A 24,731-nucleotide genomic window follows, 5' to 3' on the forward strand; every position below is an offset into this window, starting at 1 on the left:
CAAAATGTTTTTTGTTTTTAATTTTTAATTTTTTATTAACATAATTTATTATTAGCCTCAGGGGTACAGGTCTGTGAATGGCCAATTTTGTTTCCTTTTTAATGATAAGAAAATGTACCATAATCAATCTGGGACTAATTGTATTTTGCATGACTAATATGCAAGCTGTATAATCCTTTATCATTATGACTATAACATGGCAGAATATATAATAATATAAAGAGACAAAAGAAGCTAATATCTGATTATCCATTTCACAGATGGAGAAAACATTGGCATGAATAACCAAAAACCACCATTAATCCACATGTTTGGGTTAAGGTCATGACCTTATTCTCTGTAAAAGTAAAATTTGCCACTGGGACTGCTACTCCTTCTGAAACATTTCTGCATTACTACTCAGTTAAATCCCTAGTAAAGTATTGTTTTCTTAGAGAAAAAAATATCAGTGAAAAGTAAGTTAGTTCTAAATTAGCTTGGTGAGGGAGATTAGAAGGTAGGTAATTGACTTTAGGGCTGATAAGAAGAAAAGAAATGAATATAAATCATTAGGACCCTGACGTCTGGAATGGGGACTTTGGGTCCAACTGTAGTACATCTCAGTATAAATCTCATGTAAATATTTTTAGTCAGCCTTTGTTAGGGAACATGAAATGAGTGGACCAATAATGATTTTCTTTTCCTTGGGGCCCAAACTTGCTCTCACAGGCCCTGCTTAATTTATGTATAAATTCAACAAATATTTATTCATGCTTACTATGTGATATGTGCTGTTTTAGGTATTGAGGACCTAAGAGTGAACAAAGGAGACAAAGTGGCTACCTTTATGGATTTTATATCCTACTGAAGCAGATAGACAATAAAGAGCTATATGTGAAGTTTTAAAGTTGAGTATAGTATTTTTTAAAAAAAAGTTACATATATGAGAGCTCTCAGAAGCAAATTCACTTTTTAAAAAGGCAAGTGGGTAGAATGGGTTCACCAGTCAACACACATGTAAACTGATAATACAAAGACATCAAATTTCATCTGGCAACTAACTCAATGTACTTGGTTTCAATATTGTACAATTAGTATCTGTTCATTCATTCTCTGGAGGGAGTTCCTCAAGACAAATGAGTATATGTTATTAATATCTGTATCTCCAGCTCTGTTTCATAGCAGGCTCTCAATAAATATTTGTTGACCAAGAAAGCACATATTGTGGGTTTACTATGTGACAGATACCATGCCAATGCCTGTAGGCAAAATAAAGATAAGATGATGCCCTTCCCTATAATTGGAATATCAGAGTAAAATATTTAGAAAGGTCAAAGAAACCCAATAATTATCTGACACAAATAATTAGCCTAAAAGTACTTAGGGCACAGTTTCCATATTTTAAAATTAACTAGTTTAAAACAAAGATTTATGCCATTTTTCAGATAATATTATTCTGTTCCTTAGAAAATAATTTGCTTACACTTTCCATTTCTTTCATCTTTTGTTGTGTTCGTTCATTTTCTTTTTTCAGTTGACTAATCTCCTGTTCATTTTGTAGCGTTATAAACTCTTTTTCTCGAAGCTGTTCTTTGGAATTTTGCAATTTTTCATTCAAACTTTCTATCTGAATTTTAAACAGAGCAATATTAATGTAACTAAGGAAAAACAATTCTTTAATCATAACTGCAATCAAAATAAGTCAAACTTTAAACACATTTATATACAACAGCAAAATATAAAAATGTATTTTTCTTAAGACCACCATAACTTAGACATTAACATCAGAATTCTTATGCTTAATAAGATGCTTATCTATATACCTAAGATATACTATAAGAAATCAAGTCTCAATCATGTTTGTATAAGGATAATTAGAGTACATTAAAACAACAGATGTTACACGACCTCACAAGTAGTTTTATAGGTAATATGTGCAAGAGGTGAAAAATATAGTTAGTGAAAACAAAGTCCTCTTCCCACTGTGTTCCTTCCTTAGAGGCAACCACAGTTAAGAGAATTACAAATCCTTCCAGAGATGTTTTATACATATTCAAACATGCACACATGATGATAAACATGTGGACACACTGAGACAAGAAAAACTACATTCAAAGTAACATTAAGAGGGTAATCATCAGGGGGTAGGGAGTGAGGAAAATGAGGAAATGTTGGTCAAAACATATAAGGTTTTTGTTATATAGGATGAGTAAATTCTGGAAATCTAATGTACAGTGTATGGTTATAATTAGTAATACTGTGTTGTATACTTGAAATCTGCTGAGAGAACAGGCCTTAAGCATTCTCAGCAAAAATAAATAATTAAAACAACTGAGGTGATGGATATGTTATTTAGCTTGATTGTGTTAATTACTTCACAGTATATATCAAAACATGTTGTATACCTCAAATATATGCAATTTCTGTCATTTATATGTCAATAAAACTGGCAAAAAATTAAGAGGAGAAAAGTGAATTTAAAGTAGCATGTACAAAGTTGTTAAAATTATGTAGTATTTTTATTATATGTGTTCTATAAAAAAGCCATATTATGTAAATAAGTAGATACTTACAGTTAAGGAGTTATTTTTAAAAACAATATAAAGTATGTAGTTTTAAATAATTTACCTGTTTGTTGCATTCTTTAAGTTCCAATTCTGATTTCTGCAGAGTACCTTCTAATTTAATTATTTTCTGTTCCATTTCTCCCCTGTGTTCACGAATAGTCATATCCAAATGTGTTACCTAAATATCAAAGTAACATTAAACTATTACTCAATTCTAATGTTAAAAATTGTGTTCTTGGAATGTGTTTTAAAATTGTTTACAGTAGGTATAACTGAAACATAAACTCATCTCAGATTATTTTACAAAATGAGAAAAAATATTTATTGCTTATTGGTACTGCATCTTAAGCCTCATATATATTATAGAAACTTGAAGAAAAGATGTAACTATGTTCATAAATATCAAATAAATGATTTAGACTTCATTTCATGCTAAATATAAGCTGCTAAACACAATGCAACATAATAAAAATTGTGGAATGCAGCAAAAGCAGTGTTTGGAGGAAAATGTACAGCACTGAATGCAAATATTAGAAAAGAAGAAAGATCTGAAATCAATCACTTAAGCTTCCATTTTGGTAAACTAGAGAAAGAAGAAGAAATTAAATCCAAAGTAAGCAGAAGAAAAGAAATAATAAAAATTAAAGCAGAAATCAGTAAAATTAAAATTAGGAAATTAAAAAAAATTAGGAAATCAACAGAGAAAAACCAACAAAATCAAAAGCTGACTCTTGAAAAGATCAATAAAATCAGTATGCCTCTACCCAGACTAAGAAAAAAAGAGAGAAGACACAAATTACTAATACCAGAAATGAAAGAGAAGACATTAATATAACTCTCAAAGATGTTAAAAGGATAATAAGGAATACTATAACAACTCTCTCACCACAAATTTAATAAAACTGATGAAACAGACCAATTACTTACAAGACAGAATCTTCCAAAACTCACACAGGAAAAGACAATCTAAATAAGCTTATATCTATTAAAGGAATTAATAATACTTTCCCAAAGAGAAAGCAGCAGGTCCAGATGGGCTCTCTGGTAAATTCTACCAAACATTTAAGAAAGAAATTATACCAATTCTTGCAACCTGATTCCAAAGACAGAAGCAGAGGAAATACTTTCTAACTCTATGAGGCCAGTACTAACCTAATACCAAAACCAGACAGACATTTCAACACACATTCACGACAAAAACTCTCAGTAAACAAGGAATAGGGGGGAACTTGCTCAACTTAATAAAGAATATCTATAGAAAAGCAACAGCTACTATCATACTTAATGGTGAGAAACTCAAAATGTTCCCACTATGATCAGATACAAGGCAAGGATACTCTCTCTCTTACTGCTGCTTTTCAACACTGTTCTAGCAGTCCTCGCTAAAACAGTAAGACAAGAAAAAGAAATAAAAGATACACATCTTAGGAAGGAATACGAAACTATATTTGTTTATAGATAACATAATCATCTAGGTGGAAAATCCAAAAGATTTGACATAATAATTCCTAGAACCAATAACTGCAGGATATAAGAAGTACACAAAATTTAGTCACCTCCCTATATACCAGCAATAAGTAAGAGGAATTTGAAATTAAAAACATATATGATTTACATTAGCACCCCCAAAAACAAATATTTAGGTATAAACCTAGCTAAATATATACAAAATCTATAAAGAGAAACTATGAAACTCCAGTGAAAGAAATCAAAGAATTAAATAAATAGAGAGATAGTCCATGTTCATGGATAGGCAGAATCAATTATTGTCAAGATTCAAAATGTCAGTTAGTTGCAACTAAATCTATACATTCAAGGCAATTCAATCAAAATTCTAGGAAGTTAATTTGTGGATATTGACAAACTGATTCTAAAGCTTACATGGAGAGGCAAAATACTGGATATTCTTATCCAACATGATACTAAAGAAGAACAAAATTGGAAGAGTGACATTACCTGACTTAAAGACACTAAAGAGCTATGGTAAACAGACTGCGGTACTGGCAAAAACAGAGATGAATAGATAATTGTACAGAAGAGAATCCAGAAACTAAATATGTCAATTAACCTTTGACAAAGGAGCAAAGGCAATACAATGCAGAAAAGATAGTCTTTTCAACAACTGATACTGGAATAAGTGGACAACATGCAAAAAAACTAATCTACACTACACCCTTCACAAAACTTAACTCAAAATGGATCACAGACCTAGATATAATTTGCAAAACTATAAAACTTGTAGAAGATAACATAAACTTTGGATGACCCTGGGTGACTTTTTAGATACAAAGCCAAAGGCATAATTCGTGAAATAAATAAGCTGGACATCATTAAAATGAAAAACTTCCGTGAAAGTCAATGTCAAAAGATTGTGAATAAAAGCAACAAACTAGAAGAAAATATATGTAAAAGACATACCTGAAAAAGGACTTGTATCCAAAATATACAAAGAACTCTTAAAATTCAACAATAAGAAAACAAATTACTCAATTAAAAAATGAGCCAAAGACTATAACAGACACCTCACCAAAAAAGATGTGCAGATAGAAAATAAGCACCGGAAAATATCCTCCATCCCATATGTCATCTGAGAAGTTCAAATTAACCGGGAGATACCACTACACACTAATTAGAATGGCCAAAATCCAAAACATTGACAACAGCAAATGCTCACCAAGATGTGGAGCAATAGGAATTCACATTCATTGCAAACTGGTACAAGCCACTTGGGAACACAGTTTGGAAAGTCTTACAAAATTAAACATACTCTTACCATCTGATCCAGATGGTAATTACCAAACGAAGTTGAAAACCACATTTAGATATGACCTTACACCAGTTAGAATGGTCAAATTTAACAGGACAGTAAATAACATGTGTTGGAGAGGATGTGGAGAAAGGGGAAACCTCTTATACTGTTGGTGGGAATGCAAATTGGTGCAGTCACATTGGGAACCAGTGTGGAGATTCCTTAAGAAATTAAAAATAGAGCTTCCCTGTGACCCTGCAATTGCACTATTGGGTATTTACCCCAAAGATAAATACGTAGTGAAAAGAAGGGCCATTTGTACCCCAATGTTCATAGCAACAATGGCCACAGTCACCAAACTGTGGAAAGAACCAAGATGCCCTTCAACAGATGAATGGATAAAGAAGATATGGTCTATATACCCGATGGAGTATTATGTCTCCATCAGAAAGGATGAATACCCAACTTTTGTATCAACATGGATGGGACTGGAAGAGATTATGCTGAGTGAAATAAGTCAAGCAGAGAGAGTCAATTATATGGTTTTGCTTATTTGTGGAGCATAAGGAATAACATGGAGGACATGGGGAGATGGAGAGGAGAAGTGAGTGGGGGGAAATCGGAGGGGGAGGCAAACCATGGGAGACTGTGGACACTGAGAAACAAACTGAGGGTTTGGGAGGGGAGGGGGATGGGAGGTTGGGTGAGACTGGTGGTCGGTATTATGGAGGGCACATATTGCATGGAGCACTGGATGTGGTGCATAAACAATGAATTTTGGAACACTGTAAAAAAATTAAATTAAATTTAAAAAATTATATCCACATAAAAACCCGCACACAGATGTTTATAGCAGCTTTATTCATTTAATTGTCAAAACCTGGAAGCAACCAAGATGGCCTTCAGTAGGTGAATGGTTAAGTAAACCGTAGTACACTGAGACAATGGAATATTATTCAGTGCTAAAAGAAATGAGCTATGAAGCAATGAAAAGATGTGGAGAAAACTTAAATGAGTATTACTAAGTGAAAGAAGCCAATATGAAAAGAACTGTGTACTACATGATTTCAACTATATGACATTCTGGAAAAGGCAAAATGATGGAGACAATAAAAAGGTCAGTGGTTGCTAGGGCTGGGGGAAGAGGAAGAAGGATGCTATGTGGCGCACAGAAAATTTTTATGGCAGTGAAAATACCCTGGATGATGTATCATAATGATGGATACGGGTCATTAAACATTTGTCCAAACCCAGAGAATGTACACACCAAGAGTGAATTGTAATGTAAACTATGGGGTCTGGATGATTATAACATGTAGGTTCATCAACTATTATCAAATGTACCACTTGGGTGGGGAATGTTGATAATAGGGAAGGCTGTGCATTTATGGTAGCAAGGTGTATTTGGGAAATCTCTGTACCTTCTACTAAATTTCACTGTGAACCTAAAACTGGTCTAAGAAATAAAGTCTTTAAAAAAGATGTCTTTTGAATAGTTTTGCTCCTCTAACAAACACAATATTAAAGAAGTTACAACAACTCCTTTAATTCTGTTGTCTTATGATATGCAATAATGTAAGAGATCAAAAGATTCAGATACTAAGCTAACTTTCATTCTCAAAAATCAACTTGCTATAAAAATAGCAAGATGAAGAAAGATGACATACTACTAACTTTTAAAATATTAATGTACACAAACATATATGTTTTAAAAAGGTCCATTTTACCAAAAAGTGACCTCTGAAACCCTGTGTGATTGTACTGTAACAGAAAATTTCATTAAATTTAATTAAGAAAACCAACTTGAGCTGCTCTTTGCTTTAGTTCCCAATTTCTCTCCTTAAGTGCCTGATCCATTTCAAGGAGTTCTTGCTTTTTATCTTCATTCTCCATCTTGCATTCTCTGCAATTTATCAAAGTAAAAAGGTCAAAGCAAATAGCAGGAATATTATAGTTTTAAAAAATTAAGTCAATTGGGTTAACATCCTGTAAGTTAAAAGCGATTAAAATATATGCAATTATTTCTGATTGAAAGGGCTCAAATTAAAGAAATATTGTATGAAGAAAATGACTGGTATCAATAGTTACTTTAATAGAGTATTCTCAAAAGGTAAAAGTTAACTCAAACACAGTTACTGTAGACAATTTAAACTAAATGTTAAAGTACTCCCAAGATAGGAAACTGAATCAGAGAAAGTCAATTATCATATTGTTTCACTTATTTGTGGAACATAAGGAATAGCATGGAAGACATTAGGAGAAGGAAGGGAAAAATGAAGGGGGAGAAATCAGAGTGGGAGATGAACTGCGGACTCTGGGAACAAACTGAGGGTTTTAGAAGGGAGGGGGTCCTGGGAGGGTGAGCCTGGTGATGGGTATTAAGAAGGACACGGATTGCAGGGAGCACTGGGTATTATATGCAAACAATCATGGAACACTACATCAAAAACTAATGATGTACTACTGTATGGTGACTAACATAACCCAATTTAAAAAAAAGGTTTAAAAAAAAAACTGAATCAGTGTAAGAATTTTAAAAATATATCCATATTTTTTCATTTACAGATCAGGAGAGCATTTGAAAGTCATTTCTGTATAACAGCTGTAAGTTTATTACAGTTGAATGAGGCATTTATCTCACGATTGGTATCTTCGATATCCACAGCTCAATAAATGACCACTGTGTTTCTCATGGGAATTTTACTCAAATGATGCCTTACATATATAGCAAAGTATTGAAGTCTAACATTTTTTATAAACTGTATCTCTCCTAAAACCTTAACTTATTTATTATTTTATATTATAAAAATCCTTAATACTGACACAAATTTAAGACTACTACCACTTAGATCAGAGAGTGCAATCAAAGAATTTTAATTTGGAACTCTATGTTCCAATATGACAAAAGCTAAAAATGTTCATCTTGAAAATCTTCATATTGTTTTCCAGACTTAAATATAAACAATATTGAACAAAGGTACTGATTTTAAAAAGTGGATTGTGAACTTCTTTAATGAACTGTTTACTATTCTATTAAAATTCTCAACAGTTAGGGGTGCCTGTGTGGTTCAGACAGTTCAGTGACTAACTCTAGATTTAGGCTCACAACAAGATAGATGTTCTTCATCATATGGAGAATACATACTAATAGGTCCAGTAGAGGAGACAGACTATAAATAATAAACAAAAGGAAAAACATAAAGTGCTATGTTAGAGCATTAAATATGTTAGTACATCTCTCAATTCCTGAAGTTGTCTTAAAGTGATGAGATAATGCCTAGGTGGCTACTTGTGAGTAGGTGGTCAGAAAAGGGCCCTTAGACGTAATATGAAAGGCAAGAGGTCAGCCATTCAATCATTATTTCAGGCCAAAAAAGACAGTTACAGCAAAGTCAAAAAGTAGGAAAAATTTACTAAGTTTTAAGTATCAACAAAAAAATCCAAGCTTCAGGGTGCCTGGGTGGCTCAGTGGGTTAAGCCCCTGCCTTTGGCTCAGGTCATGATCTCAGGATCTTAGGATCCTGGGATCAAGCCCTGCATTGGGCTCTCTGCTCAGCAGGGAGCCTGCTTCTCCCCCTCCCTCTCTGCCTGCCTCTCTGCCTACTTGTGATCTCTCTCTGTCAAATAAATAAATAAAATCTTAAAAAAAAAAAATCCAAGCTCCTTATCAGGGAATACAAAGCCCTACATGACAGGGTTCCTGCCTGTTTCTCTGGCCTCATTTCATACTGTTCCCTTTTCTCCTGGCCTTTTTGTTGAAGATATATAATATAGGGGAGGGTCAAAATAAAATGGTCCAAAGACCAAGGATAGAAATATTAGTCATGAGGAAAGGCTGAATTAGTTAGAAGGAGCATGGGACAGGCTGCCTGGGATGAATAACATGAGCCAAACACAGTTGAGAAATTTAGACATCTAGAATTAAACAGCAACTTTACTGTATGACCCAAAGAGTCAGAGTAATAAAGTGAAATACCTATAATTGTGGTATCATTTCTTACTGTTTAACATACCTAAGTTCAGCTGTGAGATCCTTTATAGTAGTATATTTTTCCTCTAATGATAATTGAGCCTTCTGTAGTACATCTTTCAATTCTTGAAGTTGTCTTAAAGTACTTTTTAATTCTCCATGCGCATTTTGGAGTTCAGACTCTAATGCTTCCCGTTTCTGCAAAGCTTCTGTTAGTTCAGTTTCAGTGTTATGCTGTAATTTTTCTAATTCCTTCACTGTTAAAAGGAAACAATAATTTTAGAACTATATAAAAACCATTTTTATTAAAAATTTGTAAAAAATTGTAATTAAGAGGGCGCCTGGGTGGCTCAGTGGTTAAGCCTCTGCCTTCGGCTCAGGTCATGATCTCAGGGTCCTGGGATCGAGTCCTGCATTGCATTCTTTGCTCAGCGGAGAGCCTGATTGCCCCTCTCTCTCTGACTGCCTCTCTGCCTACTTGTGATTTCTCTCTCTCTGTGTGTCAAATAAATAAATAAAATCTTAAAAAAATTATAACTAAGAATATCCAATTTTATTCATCAACAAGAGGCAAAATACTGACCACTCATTGTCCCTTCTAGCCCTACTAACACAAATGCTCACATTATTCCGCTTTTCAAATATAAATATACAGGCAGCTAAGCTCAGCTAACCTGTTGCTTACCAGAATTTGTCTTCTTATCTAGTTCTGTCTTTGTCTGTTCTAAGATCATATCTAACTGAGAGAGATGCATTGCTTTATTTTCTCCATCTCGTTTTAGGTACATTATTTCTTTTTCCATTTTAGAGAGTTCTTCTTTATACTGATCCATCTCAAGTTTTACTTGCCTGGTTAAAAGCAAAAAATAAAACAAGTAGTAAACGATAATTTGGAAACCTAAAAGCCAACTGACTTTTCTCTGACTAAACAAAATCTGCAAGTTATGTAAGAGCAAATATCAGCAAAACACCTAGTCAGAATCTTAGGTCATCCTTAAGTCATATTATTAAAAATGCTCCAACTAAAAGATTGTAATTCTGCACTAATTATGTACCACTAAATATGACTGTACTACCTGGTAATATTTAGCAAGGCTAGGCTTCTTTTCAGTCTAACTACAGTTAGCTTGCGAAAAGCTTAGTATACTGAGAACATCCATACATAGGTGTCTGATTCATCTGGAATTTCTGTTATCTGCAACACAGAAAAGGAAGCCAACCAATCAAAATATTCACCATAATGACCATACTACTCATGGGAGAATCAAGTGAGTTATTTTTATTCAGACCTTTATTATTTATGTTATCCTTTTTAGCTTTACAAGGGACTAGTGGGGATCCCCAACTAGTGCAACTTTCTTGCTTTACAGATGAGGAAACTGGAAGGTCAATGAGTTGTCTGGGAAAAGACAAATAATTATTAACAGTGAGAGAATCAGGTTTACTAACTTTGTCAGTCCTGAGCTTATTCCAACATGGAAGATCTTCTACCTATTGACAAATCAACATAGTGAGAGAGTTTTAAGTCCATTTGTTGGTAATTCCAAAGTGATATTCACTAAGTAAACAACTGCTAATGTCAGCCTTAATGGTGGGTAGAACTGATGCTCTTTGAATCAACATTTTTTTGTTGTTGTTCTTTATGTCTTGGATATTTTGTAAATAGAGTTTGCATGCAGGAACGTTTCTTTTGTAAATGCAACTTAGACAAATGTGGATTTGTTCAAGAGGTTTTTAATCTGATGTCCATGAGTGAACTTGAGAAGAACTATAAAACTCCTGAAACATTATGCAAAATTATGTATACATTTGTCCTAGGTATAGAAAATAATCCATAGCTCTTTATCACACCCTCAAATATGTCCATAGTCCAAAAAGCTAAGAAGCTTATTAGGTAAGTGCTAATTACCCTTTTACATTTCTAAAATTCCATTTAAGTGATTTTTAGCTTGATTAATTAATTTCTTATATTACAGTAGATATAAAACATAATTAAAAAATAATAAATGCAAGAGGTTGGCATATAGTACCAAAAGATGACAGCTTGTCAGCAAAGGAATTGGGAGAAAATTACATTAAAAAAATACAAGAACTTGAAAAGGACAGTAATCTACAGACATTTAGTAAAAAACTAGAGCTCTGTACTCTTCAAGATTTTGTTGAGGTGCTACTATATTTTTCAGCATGGTACAATAACTGATGTATGTAATGATAATCCTAAGACAACCAGAAAAATTTAAAATAACAAGAAAATATATATTTTAGAAAATTTCTGCCAAAAGGAGTTTTTTGTTTTGTTTTAAAGTTTCAGTACTTGGTAAAGGTAAATTCCACTCTTATTTATTTATCAGCGACTACTCATTATTTCTTGATGCTAGGTGAATGAGGCATTAGTATAATATAATAAATATTTATGGGTTTGAAAATTTTAATTATTATGTAAATAATCCAATGCCAAAAATTTTCCCCTTTCAAAATTTTACAACAGGCTTTAAACCCACCCAGTTTTTCCCAAAATATTTCACTGTCTTACTGCAGAGTTATTGAGAGCAATCTAATCTGAAATTGGAAATAAAGCCAAAGGAAGGGTTATGCAAACATAATACTAAACTGTAAGAATATGATGGCTGACTCTCTGGCCAGACTCTCTGGCCTCTTCCAATGTAAAATAAATAAATAAAAATCAAGGTAATGGAGGCAGCCTGAGAAATTGAAAAAGTGCTATATGAGCCTCAGCACTGAGAAACCAGGGTCAGGATCATTTACATGAAGTGACATTTACATGGAGCACCAGAAGCACCTTTTAATATTTGCTTCAATAAGTTAGTTTCCTTTCTTTCTATCTGAAGTTATTTTAGTTCTAAAAAAGATCCAAGGAGGTATTTTAATTGTTATAACTTTTGGGAGAGAAAAACAGAGTTTTATAAATTGTAGTTCCAGAAGGGAAAGAAGCAATAGTGGGACCAGAGAAAATGAAAAAACCCTGCTTCATGAGGAAAAGATAGCATGGAACTAGGATATTTCTTTCTTATGAAGTTTAATCATTTTGCTCATAAGCTTCTTATTAGTATTTGGGACTTACTTTTCCTCCTAAATGTGCCTATTAGCTATAATCAAGGAGAGGTTTTGTCTAGAAGTCAAAGAGTGAGAATAAGAAAAGTAACAAGCATTGCTTCAATTTTCCCATTGAAACAGAAAGCAAGATCATCAATGACAGCAAAGACTGGGGAGTGGTTGTTAGGAGTTTTGAAAGAAAATGACTAAGTATAAAAGAGTCCTCTACAGAAGTTAGTAATGTGATTGCCAGACAGCAGGTCCGTTAAGGGACCTTAAGGATGAAATTATGAATTTAAAGTAAGATTGATCAGTGTGCTTATATTTTCCTCCAGGTTCTCTAAAGATGCAAGCACAGAGTAGTGTGAGTTGGATTTTTAGTGCTGTGTAGAAAAAAGTAAGAAAGAGATAAGAGAGTTTCAAGTAGATGCAAATCATTAATTTTAATGACTGATCAGAATTTAAGCTGGGTAAAGAAAGGAGAAGACATCAGGGAATGAAACAGTGATGGAACTGACGAATTAAGTCCTGGTGAGATCAAAGAACTGTTGAATTTGGGGGTATTAAAGGGAATCAGGTGATAATAGAGGTATAGATGCCGAATATTCAGATTACAGAAAAGCCAGAGATATTGAAAATGATAGGACCTAGAGTAAATCATGTGAGTGAATGGCTGAGGTATGATAGAGCTCAAGATCATTACAGGAGAGGGATCTTTAAATGAGAAGCTAGCATCTCAGACGGATCAGCTAACAGATACTGAAATCCTCAAGAATAATGGTGTTGGAGTGGTGTTGGAGGAATCAACAGTACATCAGGTGGCCTGTAGGTGTCAGCAACAGTGAGGAATGATATGGTCTGAAGACCAGAGAAAAAATTTTAACTTTAGAGGGCTGCAGGACAAGAAGCAAGGTCCTTAGGGAAAAGTAAAATTTCTGTTAAAGCGAGAGGGGAAAAAAAAGTAGGGAATATAGAGAATGTCTTTCAGGATGGACTGTGAATTTCAGAGGACAAGTAGAGGTCTCCAGAAGTTGGGATAAGCTGAGAAGGAAACAGTGTATGTGGTAAGGTTTGGGGAATTAGTATGAGAGATGACTGTTGACCTGGAAATACAGAGTTTCTTGTGGCATCTGGCATTAGCAAGGATAAAGTTATTATGTAACTATTCAAGCAGACTCTGGTGGTGAGGCTGTTGTGTGGGAGACACCAGTCAGTGGAAGAAAGAAGGTCTGAAGAACTGTGATCTTAGTCTTAAACACAGGGCAATCTTCTTGACCCAGTTGAGAGAGTTGACATCTAGAAAAGAAATTTGCTACTCAATGCACAAGGCCTGATCTTTACTCCTGCCAGTGGGAGAGAAGGAACCTGGGGACATAGGGTCCTAGTTCAAGTTAACTCTTGATTCCTGTTGATAGCATGATGGGTTGAGTATGAGTGTATTATTAATTATGTAAACTCTTGTTGACAAAGCATAAGGGTCTGGGGAAGCTGAGGAATGCTTTCAGCTATGGGTCCCTTTCTTAACCAATTAACTATTGATTCCTGGGCCCGGCTTAGCAAAATTAAATCAGAATCCTTAGAGATGAGATGAAGGCATCAGTACTTTTTAAAGCTTCTCAGGTAATTTTTAATGTTCAGTTAAGGTTCAGAAACACTGCTGTATTCTGTTAAGTTATTCTTCCCCATAAACAATTAGACACCATGAAAGTTTTCAATGAGTACATCTTTACCTAAAACTTTTAATACTATTCACAATTTAATAAAACACATCACTTGCTGAGTGCCTATGAGGTATAGGGAACTATGCTAACTATTGTGGGAGGACCCAAAAATAAACCAGAAATTATTTTGGCCTTAAGGAACTTATACAATAGGAGGATAAAGAATATTAAAACATAATACAAAAAAGGCATAAAGAAAAATATAAAGGTACAAAATGCTAAGAACATGGGCTATAAAGAAATACAATCCTTAAGCAAATGCTTCACTTAACATTATCTGATATTGAAATTCAGGTAACTACTGATATTGAAATAGGAAGAAAAAGAAAAAGTAACATATCCATTTTACCTGGCAGTACCAGTAAGCTCAACAACTTTTTGCCTTTTTAAATCGGCTTCATGTGAAGCTGCTTCACATTTCTCCTCCATTTTTCTCAACTTTTCAGCTGAACTTTCCCTTTGTTTTTGAAGTTCTTGTTCCAGTTTTGACACCTTGAAAATATAATTTCTTAGGTATTTTACATTCAGTCACATCATAACATTCTTTGGAAGAAAAATATTTACATAACTATGTAGTCTAGCCTATCACTCAGTTTCAAAATGTATTATAAAACTCAAAGTACAGACCAGGAAGCAAATGTTTCAGTAAAAAAAAGCAAAACTTAACTTCGTGTAGGATATTTCATTCATATACATATTTATAGAGGTAGTCACATCATAACACCAAAACAGGATTTACAAGAATTGAACAAAATAATGGTAATGTTCCCCTTTTTTTTTTTTTAAGATTTATTTATTTATTTCACAGACAGAGATCACAAGTAGGCAGAGTGGCAGGCAGAGAGAGAGAGAGAAAGGGAAGCAGGCTCCCCGCCGAGCAGAGAGCCTGATGTGGGACTCGGTCCCAGGACCCTGAGATCAAGACCCGAGCCAAAGGCAGAGGCTTTAATCCACTGAGCCACCCAGGTGCCCTGGTAATGTTCCCCTTTTCATTTGAAATGTTTTGTTCGCTTGCAAAATATGTTGCTTTCCTTCTTCACAAATTGGCTCATTCAGTGAAGGATTTCTAAATTCCCAACTGCTCTCAAAGGTTACCACTTGCACTTGCTCCTATTGATAGAGGTATTTTCCTCCTATATAAGTCAAATTGCTTCACTGGTGTTCTGAATTCATTTTCTCAGGAACTTACCCACTTTCTCAGGAATTCATACTATTGACTACCACTCCTCTCTCCTTCTGGCTTCTTTATATTATCATTTAAACATGTTCAAGATATTCCCTTCATAAAAAATTATCCATACCTCTACCTGTCTCCAACTACCACCACCACCCTTTCTTTCCTCCTCGTCAAAGCCCAGTTTTCTATGCTTGTTGTATCATCTTCTCACTTCTCATTCATTCCTCAACCCAAAGCAAGTTAGCCATTCTACAGAAACTGAGCAATGTCACTAACGACCTCTATGTTGATCATCCTAGTGGACATTTCTCAACCCTCATTTTACTTGATACTGATTTCAGCAGCCCAAGACACCAATTATCATTCATAATTTCATGAAATAGTTACTTTGGTTTCTATGTACCGCATCTCACAGACATCTGCCCAAGTCAATCTTCCCACCTCTCACTCTGTATTTTCTTCCTAGTTAATCTCAGTCACTCCATGTTTTCAGTGAACATTTACATGACTCTGGTTATGTTAATCTCTGGCTAATGACTTTAATATCCTTTCTGCTCTTTTTTTTTTTAAGATTTTATTTATTTATTTGTTAGAGAGAGAGAGAGAGAGCGCGTGCGAGCACAGGCAGGCAGAGTGGTAGGCAGAGGCAGAGGGAGAAGCAGGCTCCCTGCCAAGCAAGGAGCTTGATGTGGGACTCAATCCCAGGATGCTGGGATCATGACCTGAGCAGAAGGCAGCTGCTTAAGCAACTGAGCCACCCAGGCGTCCCTCCTTTCTGCTCTCCTAAGACCTCTCACTAAATAACTGAATACAGATTGTAAGTTATTAATATCCACACCTCTAACTCAAATTCCAAGAATAAAATTAAAATAGTACCCAGGTAAAAACTAAAGGGAATCATCAAAACCCTCCCACTCTGCATTTTATTAAATAGCACACTCATAAGCAGAAAGAATCTAAAGAGTAATAATCCAAAAGGATCTAACATGGAATCTATGCATGAATGAAACATGAATGAAAGGCAGAAAGAGAATATTGTATACACTGGAAAATTTACTCCAAATACTACAGAAATGTTTAGATATAAACTTCTTTAGACCCTCAAAGAAGTTAAAGAACATACAAAAATCTCTTAAAACAAAGATCAAGAGGAAAAAAAATGTACCAAATGAAAAATACAAACGAACTGGTAGATTTAAGAGGAAAAAAAAGAGAGAGAGAGAGAGATGAAAACCATAAAATCATTATGGAAATGAAAACAACTTCAGAAGGAATAAGAATTTTAATCAATTCTATAAGCCAGAGTCAACAACAGGGGACTTAGGAAGTGGTAATCAAACACAGATGAGATGAAGAAATGCTTCTGGATGAAGACTTTTACAAAAGGGATGGAGAGGTGCAGAACAGTTGTCTCTAAAAAAAAGAAAACTTGGTATGTTTGAATGTATTGAGGGATTCTTTAGTTCCACTAGAGAGGCTGAGGATGAATTCAGAATACGTAGATAAAAAGCCATCCAAATGACAAAAAGGTGAGTGAGGTGTTGTGAGATTACAGAAAACTATCATTTTCTAATTTACACATTTTTGTGAAGTTTGAAAAAGAAAAACCACAAAAAAACATGAAATATCTGTCTAAAGAATTCATATGAACTGGCAATGAATGAAAGAAAAGATTCAATTCTAGTATAAAATTCCTAGGATTTTTTTCATTGGGAAGAAGTTATTGTTAGAAGTAAGTAGTTTCCTTTGGGATTTTTTCTTGTAGTGCACTGCTTTAGCATTTGTTTAGGGATTATCACAAGTCCTGATCCGAAAAACATGGCTGAATGAAGAAGTCTAAATTATAACTAAGTTCTATGGATGACAAAAATGTGCCCATAGTATTCAAGGTGCCAGTTAGAATATACACAAATACAACTTCACCCATTTTTCAATGTTAACACAGAATATTTCTTACAACACGAAATCTGTGAGGTAAACAGCAATATAACAAAATATTTATTATTATTAAAATTTCTATTTCATACAAGTGAAACTATTTTGACCAATAAGATATACCTGTTTTTCAAGTTTAGTTTGAATGTCTTCTAGCTCTTCGTTTCTAATTGTCTCTTGTTGTAACATTTGCTGCTGTTGCTGAAGAGTGTGCTGTAGCATAACATTCTGCTCAGCAGTCTCTTGAAGACTGTGATTTTTTATCTTTAGTTCTTTCTGTAAACAGTATACCTAATAAATATATACATTTCTCATTAAAATGACATTTCAAATAAGAAGTCATAACGTCAAAGCTGTCTTCCTTATTATTTTCACTTGTCACATGGAATGATTGTATTTACGGCTATTGTTTGTTATATGGAAGGTCAGGTTCACTTTTCTGATGGAAGTGTATGTTAGAAGGGTCTGCTTATAAGGCTGACTCCTGGCTGGTGTCTGGGAATGTGGCTTTTGAAACATTCCCTAAGTGATGAGATTGTCTTGCCTCGCTATGGCACTGAATCATACTTTCCTTCTGGGAGCTGTAATTTTGATCCCTGTCCTAGGGAACCAACCCACAATAAAATCCTGAACTTTGAGTCATAAACAGGCTTCTTTGGGCAGAAACACAGCACACATATTGCCACATTTCACTGCTATAGAAATGAACATGTTTTATGTGAACTCCTCCCAGAAAAGGGAGAGACGCCAGGAAACCATGGATTTCTCCATACTCTATATAATGACTCTTTTCTCCTTACTGAGAATACATTATAGCCATAAAAACACTGCACACATGTTAAGGTGCTATTTATTATATTATCATTGCTACTACTGCTGTTTGTAAAATAATATCTCAGTAAGGTATGTGATTATTCACGCTCCAAAAAACATATAAAGGAATGACAATATCAACTAAGAAACTGTATTCATTCTCGCCAAATATTTAGGACTTGAATATGCTGGCCTCCAAAGCGGCTTTATAAGATACCTTTACAATTATTTGGAAGTACCTATTAAGAAGGAAAAAAATTCCCTTTGTCCTAGTAATCCAAATCCAATAAAACTGCCCAAAGAAATTATTTTAAAAATCATAGTAATAACACAGCATAATATGATATTTATTTTATAATATTCTTTATGTGCTCCCAAAAGAAAGGGGAAAGCTTAATAAATGATGATATATCAATCTGATTTAAAATGATGCAACCATTTAAAATAATTATTTATTTATTAAAGATTTTATGTATTTGAGAGAAAATGAGAGAGAGAGAGCATGAGAGGGGGAAGGGTCAGAGGGAGAAGCGGACTCCCCACCAAGCAGGGAGCCTGATGCGGGACTTGATCCCGAGACTCCAGGATTGTGACCTGAGCCGAAGGCAGTTGCTTAACCAACTGAGCCAACCAGGTTCCCTAAAATCATAACTTAAAAGATAGTAGGAAACATAACACTTTACAAAATGAAATTAAGTGGAAAAAGCCCCCCAGAATTACATTTCACTAACATAATTATGAAAAATATGCAGGCAAATAGAAAACTGAAAACTTATGTATAAGAAAGTGGATTGTAGGTAAATCTTTAAAAAATCTTATTGTTGCTTACATAATAACTTTTTAATATGAAGGAAAATAAAAGCCACTCTTTTAAAGCAAAAAATACCTTCCCAATAAGTATTCCAGAAGGAAGAAATTTTAAACTGCTAAGAAATAGTGGAAGTTAACCCTGATTTGGTCTTTTTTTCTAATTATCCAGCAGTTGAACAGTCAGTAGCATCACATAGGGTTCAGGGGCCAAATATTCTTTGCTCATGATGAGAAGCTCTTAAGTTTTGTATTTTTTCATTATATGCTGACACTGTATACTTGGAGAACCTTAGGCAACTAACCAATTTTTAATTCTATTATTATAGTTCTTTTTTTATGCCAATCTACTTAATTTTGTCTACATGAAAATAATTTGTTTAGTGCCAACATGTATCAGTGTCATCTGTTTTCTCTGTTTTACTTGTTAGCCCCCAAGAAAACTGCAGATAACACTTAGTGCAATAGTTTATTTTATACAGAACTGCCTTGCCTGCAAGATAAGTTCAAATACTATTTTTTCCTTTATTGGAACATCCTGTCTTATAACTTATATAGTCAGAGAAAAAGATGGTCAAAATATTAAGATAAGATGAAACAGAAGAAAAAAAAGATAAGCCTTAGCCAAAACACCAGGAAACCATACCACATAATAACAATAAAAAATTTATTTCAGCAACCTGGTCACTGGCAAAATAATTTCAATTAAAAATATTGAGTATCAACCTGTATATATTCAATTTAAAGTGGCATTTTATTGTACTGTCCTTTAACTTCCACTTGACTTTAAAATATAAGAAATAGATTTTACATTATATTCTCTACTAAGTTATTATGTTAAGAGAATAATTTTCCTAAGGGATTTATCATTTTATAATTAGGGTCAAGAAGAAATTAGAAATTATACTATAAAATCTACTTGACAATTAATTTTATCCGGGTTATATCTGAAGGAAAAATACTCTCACAATTATTACAAAAAATAAAATATAACCCAGGGATGCTTGGGTACCCCAGTCAGTGGAGCATCCGACTCTTGGTTTCGGCTTAGGTGGATCGTAAGATCGAGCCCTGAGTTAGGCTTCATGCTCAGTGAGGAGTCTACCTCTCTCTCTCCACCTGCCCTTCCCCTTCTCGTATGCTCTCTTTCTCTCCAATAAAAAATAAAATCTTTAAAATAAATAAATTAAATTAAATATAACCCAGAAAAGTTACTGATATGATATGATGATGCCAACTTCTTGAAATTTAAGTCTATCAATTTGAATAAAAATACCAATAACATGATTGATTTTATGCAAGAAATGTTTAGGGTTATTTACACCTATTTTGTGTTTATTTTCTCCTATCATGTTAACATCGTAATTTTGCATCATACTTTTATCACTTTTTAAAGCACTTTAATATGGAATTAAAATATTTTCAAAATGATTCAGAACTCTAAAGTTACTATTATTTTAATCATAAACGTACTTACTTCAACATGTGGAAAATAATATTTACCTGAGTCAAAATTTCAGAGGACTATTTATTAGCTTTTTGTTGTAGATAATCAACATTTAGTTTTTACAACAGGATAACTTCTTACTGGTATGCTCTAGGGTCACCTAATTATTCAGCTAGTACGTAATTTGGAAATATTTACTGATTTAAAAGATTTTAAAGCATCTTTATAACATCACCTATTACTAAAAGAATGGATGCACTACGAATCAAATCCAATTTTCTAAAACCTAGCTATAAATGATGAAAACCTCACAAGTCTAATCCAAGATAATACAGCTGACTCTTGAACAATATGGGTTTGACCCTCACAGTCTACTCAGGCAGATTTTTTATAGTACAGAACTGTAAATGTATTTTCTCTCCCTTATGATTTTCTTAATCACATTTTCTTTTCTCTAGCTCACTTCATTGTAAGAAAACAGTATATAATACATATAACATAGAAAATATGTGTTAATCATCTGTGTTATGTTAAGATGTCCAGTCACCAGTAGGCTATTCGTAGTTAAGTTTTTGGGAAATCCAAGGTTATACAGGGATTTTCAAGTACATGGTGGGGAGGGGGTGGGCAACCATAACCTCTGGGTTGTTCAAGGGTCAACTGTAATTATATTTACCAGCATTGATATTAAAATTTGCTCTAAAGACAAATAACTCAAAAGTAAATAAATGTATGGAGGTGGTACTTAAGAAAACAAAATAAATAGTAATTGGATTTTTCTCTGTTTTTAATCAACATACGTGAAAGAGTGAAAGATAACCTGTTACGTAAGCCAAATACACATGCATTGAGATAATAATTCAGCAATAAAAAGTACAAATCTTTCTAATTTACTTACTTATTCCTTAGTATAGTTGTTCATACTTGACTACTACTTCTGATTTCTAATTCAGTTTGGAGCCTAGGTTTAATTTTTTTTTTTTTTGGACAGAGATCACAAGTAGGCAGAGAGGCAGGCAGAGAGAGAGGTGGGGGAAGCAGGCTCCCTGCTGAGCAGAAAGCCCGATGTGGGACTCGACCCCAGAACTCTGGGATCAAGACCGGAGTTGAAGACAAAGCCTTTAACCCACTGAGCCACCCGGGCACCCCTGGAGCCTAGGTTTATACTTCCAGTCGTTTTGGAAATAATTCTAAGTTCATTTTAGGTTAATACTTACTATCCACCCTAGTCTCTGATGCAGTTTCTGAGAACACAAAGTGTAAAGCTCAACAAACTATCTTGTTACAAACACTGCTTGTCTCCAAATTCCATCTCTGCCAAGTCCATTTACACTCAAGTATAGTGAAGGCTAGCAAAGAAATGTTTAAGTAATGTTTGAAGAAGTTCAAGGTAAAATAAAAATAATATTTTTATCTTAAAAAGTCAAAGTATCCATAGTTGAGGTAACTTAAATTCCATATACTGTAATAGAGAAACAAAGATGCTATAATAGCCTTCATGGAGAGACATGGAAGGAAGAAGACAGGACCAATAAAATATGAAGATTTTCTTTTTGAATCTCTAAGCTTATGTAATTATGTGATATACCTAAGTCTGGAATGCTAGTCAACTACATATCTGCTTTTAGATCTATGAATGCCTTCCCTTTGCGCTGCTCCAGGTATTGCAGGAAATTCCCTTTTGGATAATAGAAAGATTTAGCCAATGGGAGGGACCGGGAGCAGTTCTCCTCCTCTATAGCCTCAGTTTCAGTTAGACAGATTCCTTTGTGGACCTCGCTCCACTAGGTAGTCCCGCTCTGGACTATAATCATAGCATCTCTTCCTGATATTTCTCTATCCCTGATGATGGTAGTAGGTCCTTGCTCATGATAATCTGAGTCATCTTACCATGCTTTGTTTGCTTCTCCCCTCTTCCAGCACCTGTGTATCTAATACTCTGCATAAAATTCTCTCCACTTTAAAGATAATAGAAAGGATTCTATTTTTCTGGTTGGAACTTTCTGATACATTCAAGTCAACTTTGCTGGACATTTTTGGGGGACTATTTCTAAACAAGATTTTAAGGTTTAAGGCTTATATTTAATTTGAAAAATAGATTTTATTTTAAATTTATATTATATATTCTTACAAAGAAATAAAGGAATTCTTCACTGAGGTTATCCAGAGGGAGAAGCAGGCTCCCTGCTCAGCAGGGAGCCCAATGGGGGGCTTGATCCCAGGACCATGGGATCAATACCTGAGCCCAAGGCAGAAGATTTAACCCACTGAGCCACCCACGCTCCTGTTAATGGAAAGGTTTTTTTTTATTAGCTACTGATAAAAGATGTACTTTTAAAGAATCTTAAAAATAATATCTCAAAAAGAAATGTGAAAAATATGCTCTTTTCACAAAAATGCTAATTTACCTCTTCAGATTTCTTCTTCAGCTGTTTTTCAAACTTTTCCTTATTTCCTTCTAATTGATTCAAATGCAAGGCAAGTTCTTCCTTACAAATTTCCAGTGCTGAATCTAGTTGTCTGACCTAAGCAGGAGAAAAACAAAAAAAGAAAAATCAACTAATACTAATGAGTGCTTATTATATGTTCAATATTTTACAGGTTTATCTCCTAATGTTACCTAACTGCTTCAAATTGAATACACAGCCCAACTCAGGATACAAAATGCTATTATAGAAAAATTCAGAAAACTAATTTTTTATTGCAAATTAGGAAATCAGAGGCTGGAGTCCTAAAGAATAAACAGAACATGAACAAGCGAAGAAGGGCACTCCAGGAAGAGGGAGTATGTCCAGAGACAAAACAATGTGAAAAGGAATGGTGTGAAGTTGGCAGTTTAGGGTACAAAGAGTATTAATTTATAGGAGATGGGTATTTGGGAGATTAGTTTGGAAAGACAGACTGGGACCAACTGACAAGAACCTGTAGACCAAATGCCCTAAGACATTTACCTAAAATAGTAAGCAACATTTAAGCCAATTTCTTAATTTCCCTTGATCAAGAAAATAGTAAAATGAGTACAAACTAGTGTACTGTGCTAATAATGCTATGGTGTGAATATTCTGAATGTGCTGAAGTCACAAAGAAAATGAAAATGTTTTCTGTAGCTAGGAAAAAAAAAAACTGAGGAGGCAGCATTTGCTTTGAATCAGTGAAAACATTTTCAGAAAGGCGCAGCACTGTAACCTGGTTCAAGAGTTCACATAGCTGCAAATGCTTTATGCCAACTTACTGTTAAATAGCAAATGAGCAAAGAGCAACACACATTCAGCAAATTTTTTTTTTTTCACAAAAATTAGTTCAAGGGCCACAATTCGCACACATGTTCCATATCCCATCTCTCAAAAAGATGTTTGTCTTGCTTCTTTCTTAGTGTAATTCTGAACTTCTTGGGGGTGGTTTTCCTCCCTTAATCCAGTAGCATTCTCGTAAGTCATCTTGAAGGCATAAAAGAAATCTCAAGATGAAAGAAAGAGAAAAATGCTCCCTCTTACAAACACTATTCATTCTATATCATGAAATTATATTTACAACTCTTATTTCTAAATAGGGAAACTTGAAAGACAGTTTTTGAAGATTGTCCCTATAAGCCTGTGAATATAATCATCCAGAGCTAAAAAGTTGGTAATTTTTAATTATTATCCTTATTAATAGTTACCCTAGTAATCATTTTTAAATTAACATTTGTTTTATAAAGGTATAAATACTTATGAGTTTTCTTTATTTCTTTTATTCCTGAGGGGTTTCTTCTTTTTAATTTTTTTTTAGATTTTATTTATTTATTTGACAGAGATCACAAGTAGGCAGAGAGGCAGGGCAGAGGGTGGGCAGGGAAGCAGGCTCCCCACTGAGCAGAGGGTCCGATGCGGGGCTCGATCCCAGGACCCTGGGATCATGACCTGAGCCAAAGACAGAGGCTTTAACCCACTGAGCCACCCAGGCACCCCCCTGAGGGGTTTATTCTTTAGTTTTCTTTCTTAGCCATGAGAATGAGCACCGGTACTTGTATCATCTCCCACACACAGGGAAAAAATAAAATCTGTGACTGTCAGAATATCACACCTAATAATTAATAAGGTAAAAACTAATTCAGGCAAGCTTTATCACTAGATGTTAAAACCACAGGTTATAGGTTGTGGAGGCGCAGTACATTCACATGGCCTGAAAGAATCACTGCACATTTTATTAATTATAAAGGAAAAAAATGTGCCCTTCACATGGTGAGATCTGGCAGTAATCAACTTAAATAAAGTGCCAATATTGGCAATACCAGTAATGGGGTAGTCTGCTGACATCTGCTTCCTGATGGGATGCAGAATGTGGTGTTCTAGTTGACCCAGACTTTTCAGAAGATTCAGTATCAAGAAGAACAGAAGGAAAGAGTAAGTTCAGGGAAACCTAAAGTGCCAAATGCAACATGTAATTATAAATGAATCCTATTCTGGAAAAAGAACAAGAACAAGCTGAAGTAGTGTTTCTCAAGGTTTTAATGGGTATACAAATCAGCTGGGC

The 24,731-nt window shown here is 34.3% G+C and overlaps 1 protein-coding gene across 1 annotated transcript in view; it reads right to left on the reverse strand.

Annotated features, from left to right (window-relative positions):
• Positions 1–24,731, reverse strand: part of CCDC18 (coiled-coil domain containing 18) — a 105,710-nt gene that overhangs the window by 32,388 nt on the left and 48,591 nt on the right. Inside the window, exons 17-24 of the mRNA XM_080800905.1 lie at positions 22,628–22,744; positions 17,276–17,443; positions 14,390–14,532; positions 9,951–10,114; positions 9,309–9,522; positions 7,099–7,198; positions 2,608–2,724; positions 1,463–1,606 (exon numbers count right to left, since the gene is read on the reverse strand). Coding sequence (XP_080657031.1) covers positions 1,463–1,606; positions 2,608–2,724; positions 7,099–7,198; positions 9,309–9,522; positions 9,951–10,114; positions 14,390–14,532; positions 17,276–17,443; positions 22,628–22,744 — 1,167 coding nt within the window. The remainder of the gene's footprint in view (positions 1–1,462; positions 1,607–2,607; positions 2,725–7,098; positions 7,199–9,308; positions 9,523–9,950; positions 10,115–14,389; positions 14,533–17,275; positions 17,444–22,627; positions 22,745–24,731) is intronic.

The sequence above is a fragment of the Martes martes genome (assembly GCF_963455335.1).
Source record: "Martes martes genome assembly, chromosome: 4".
NCBI lineage: Eukaryota > Metazoa > Chordata > Mammalia > Carnivora > Mustelidae > Martes > Martes martes.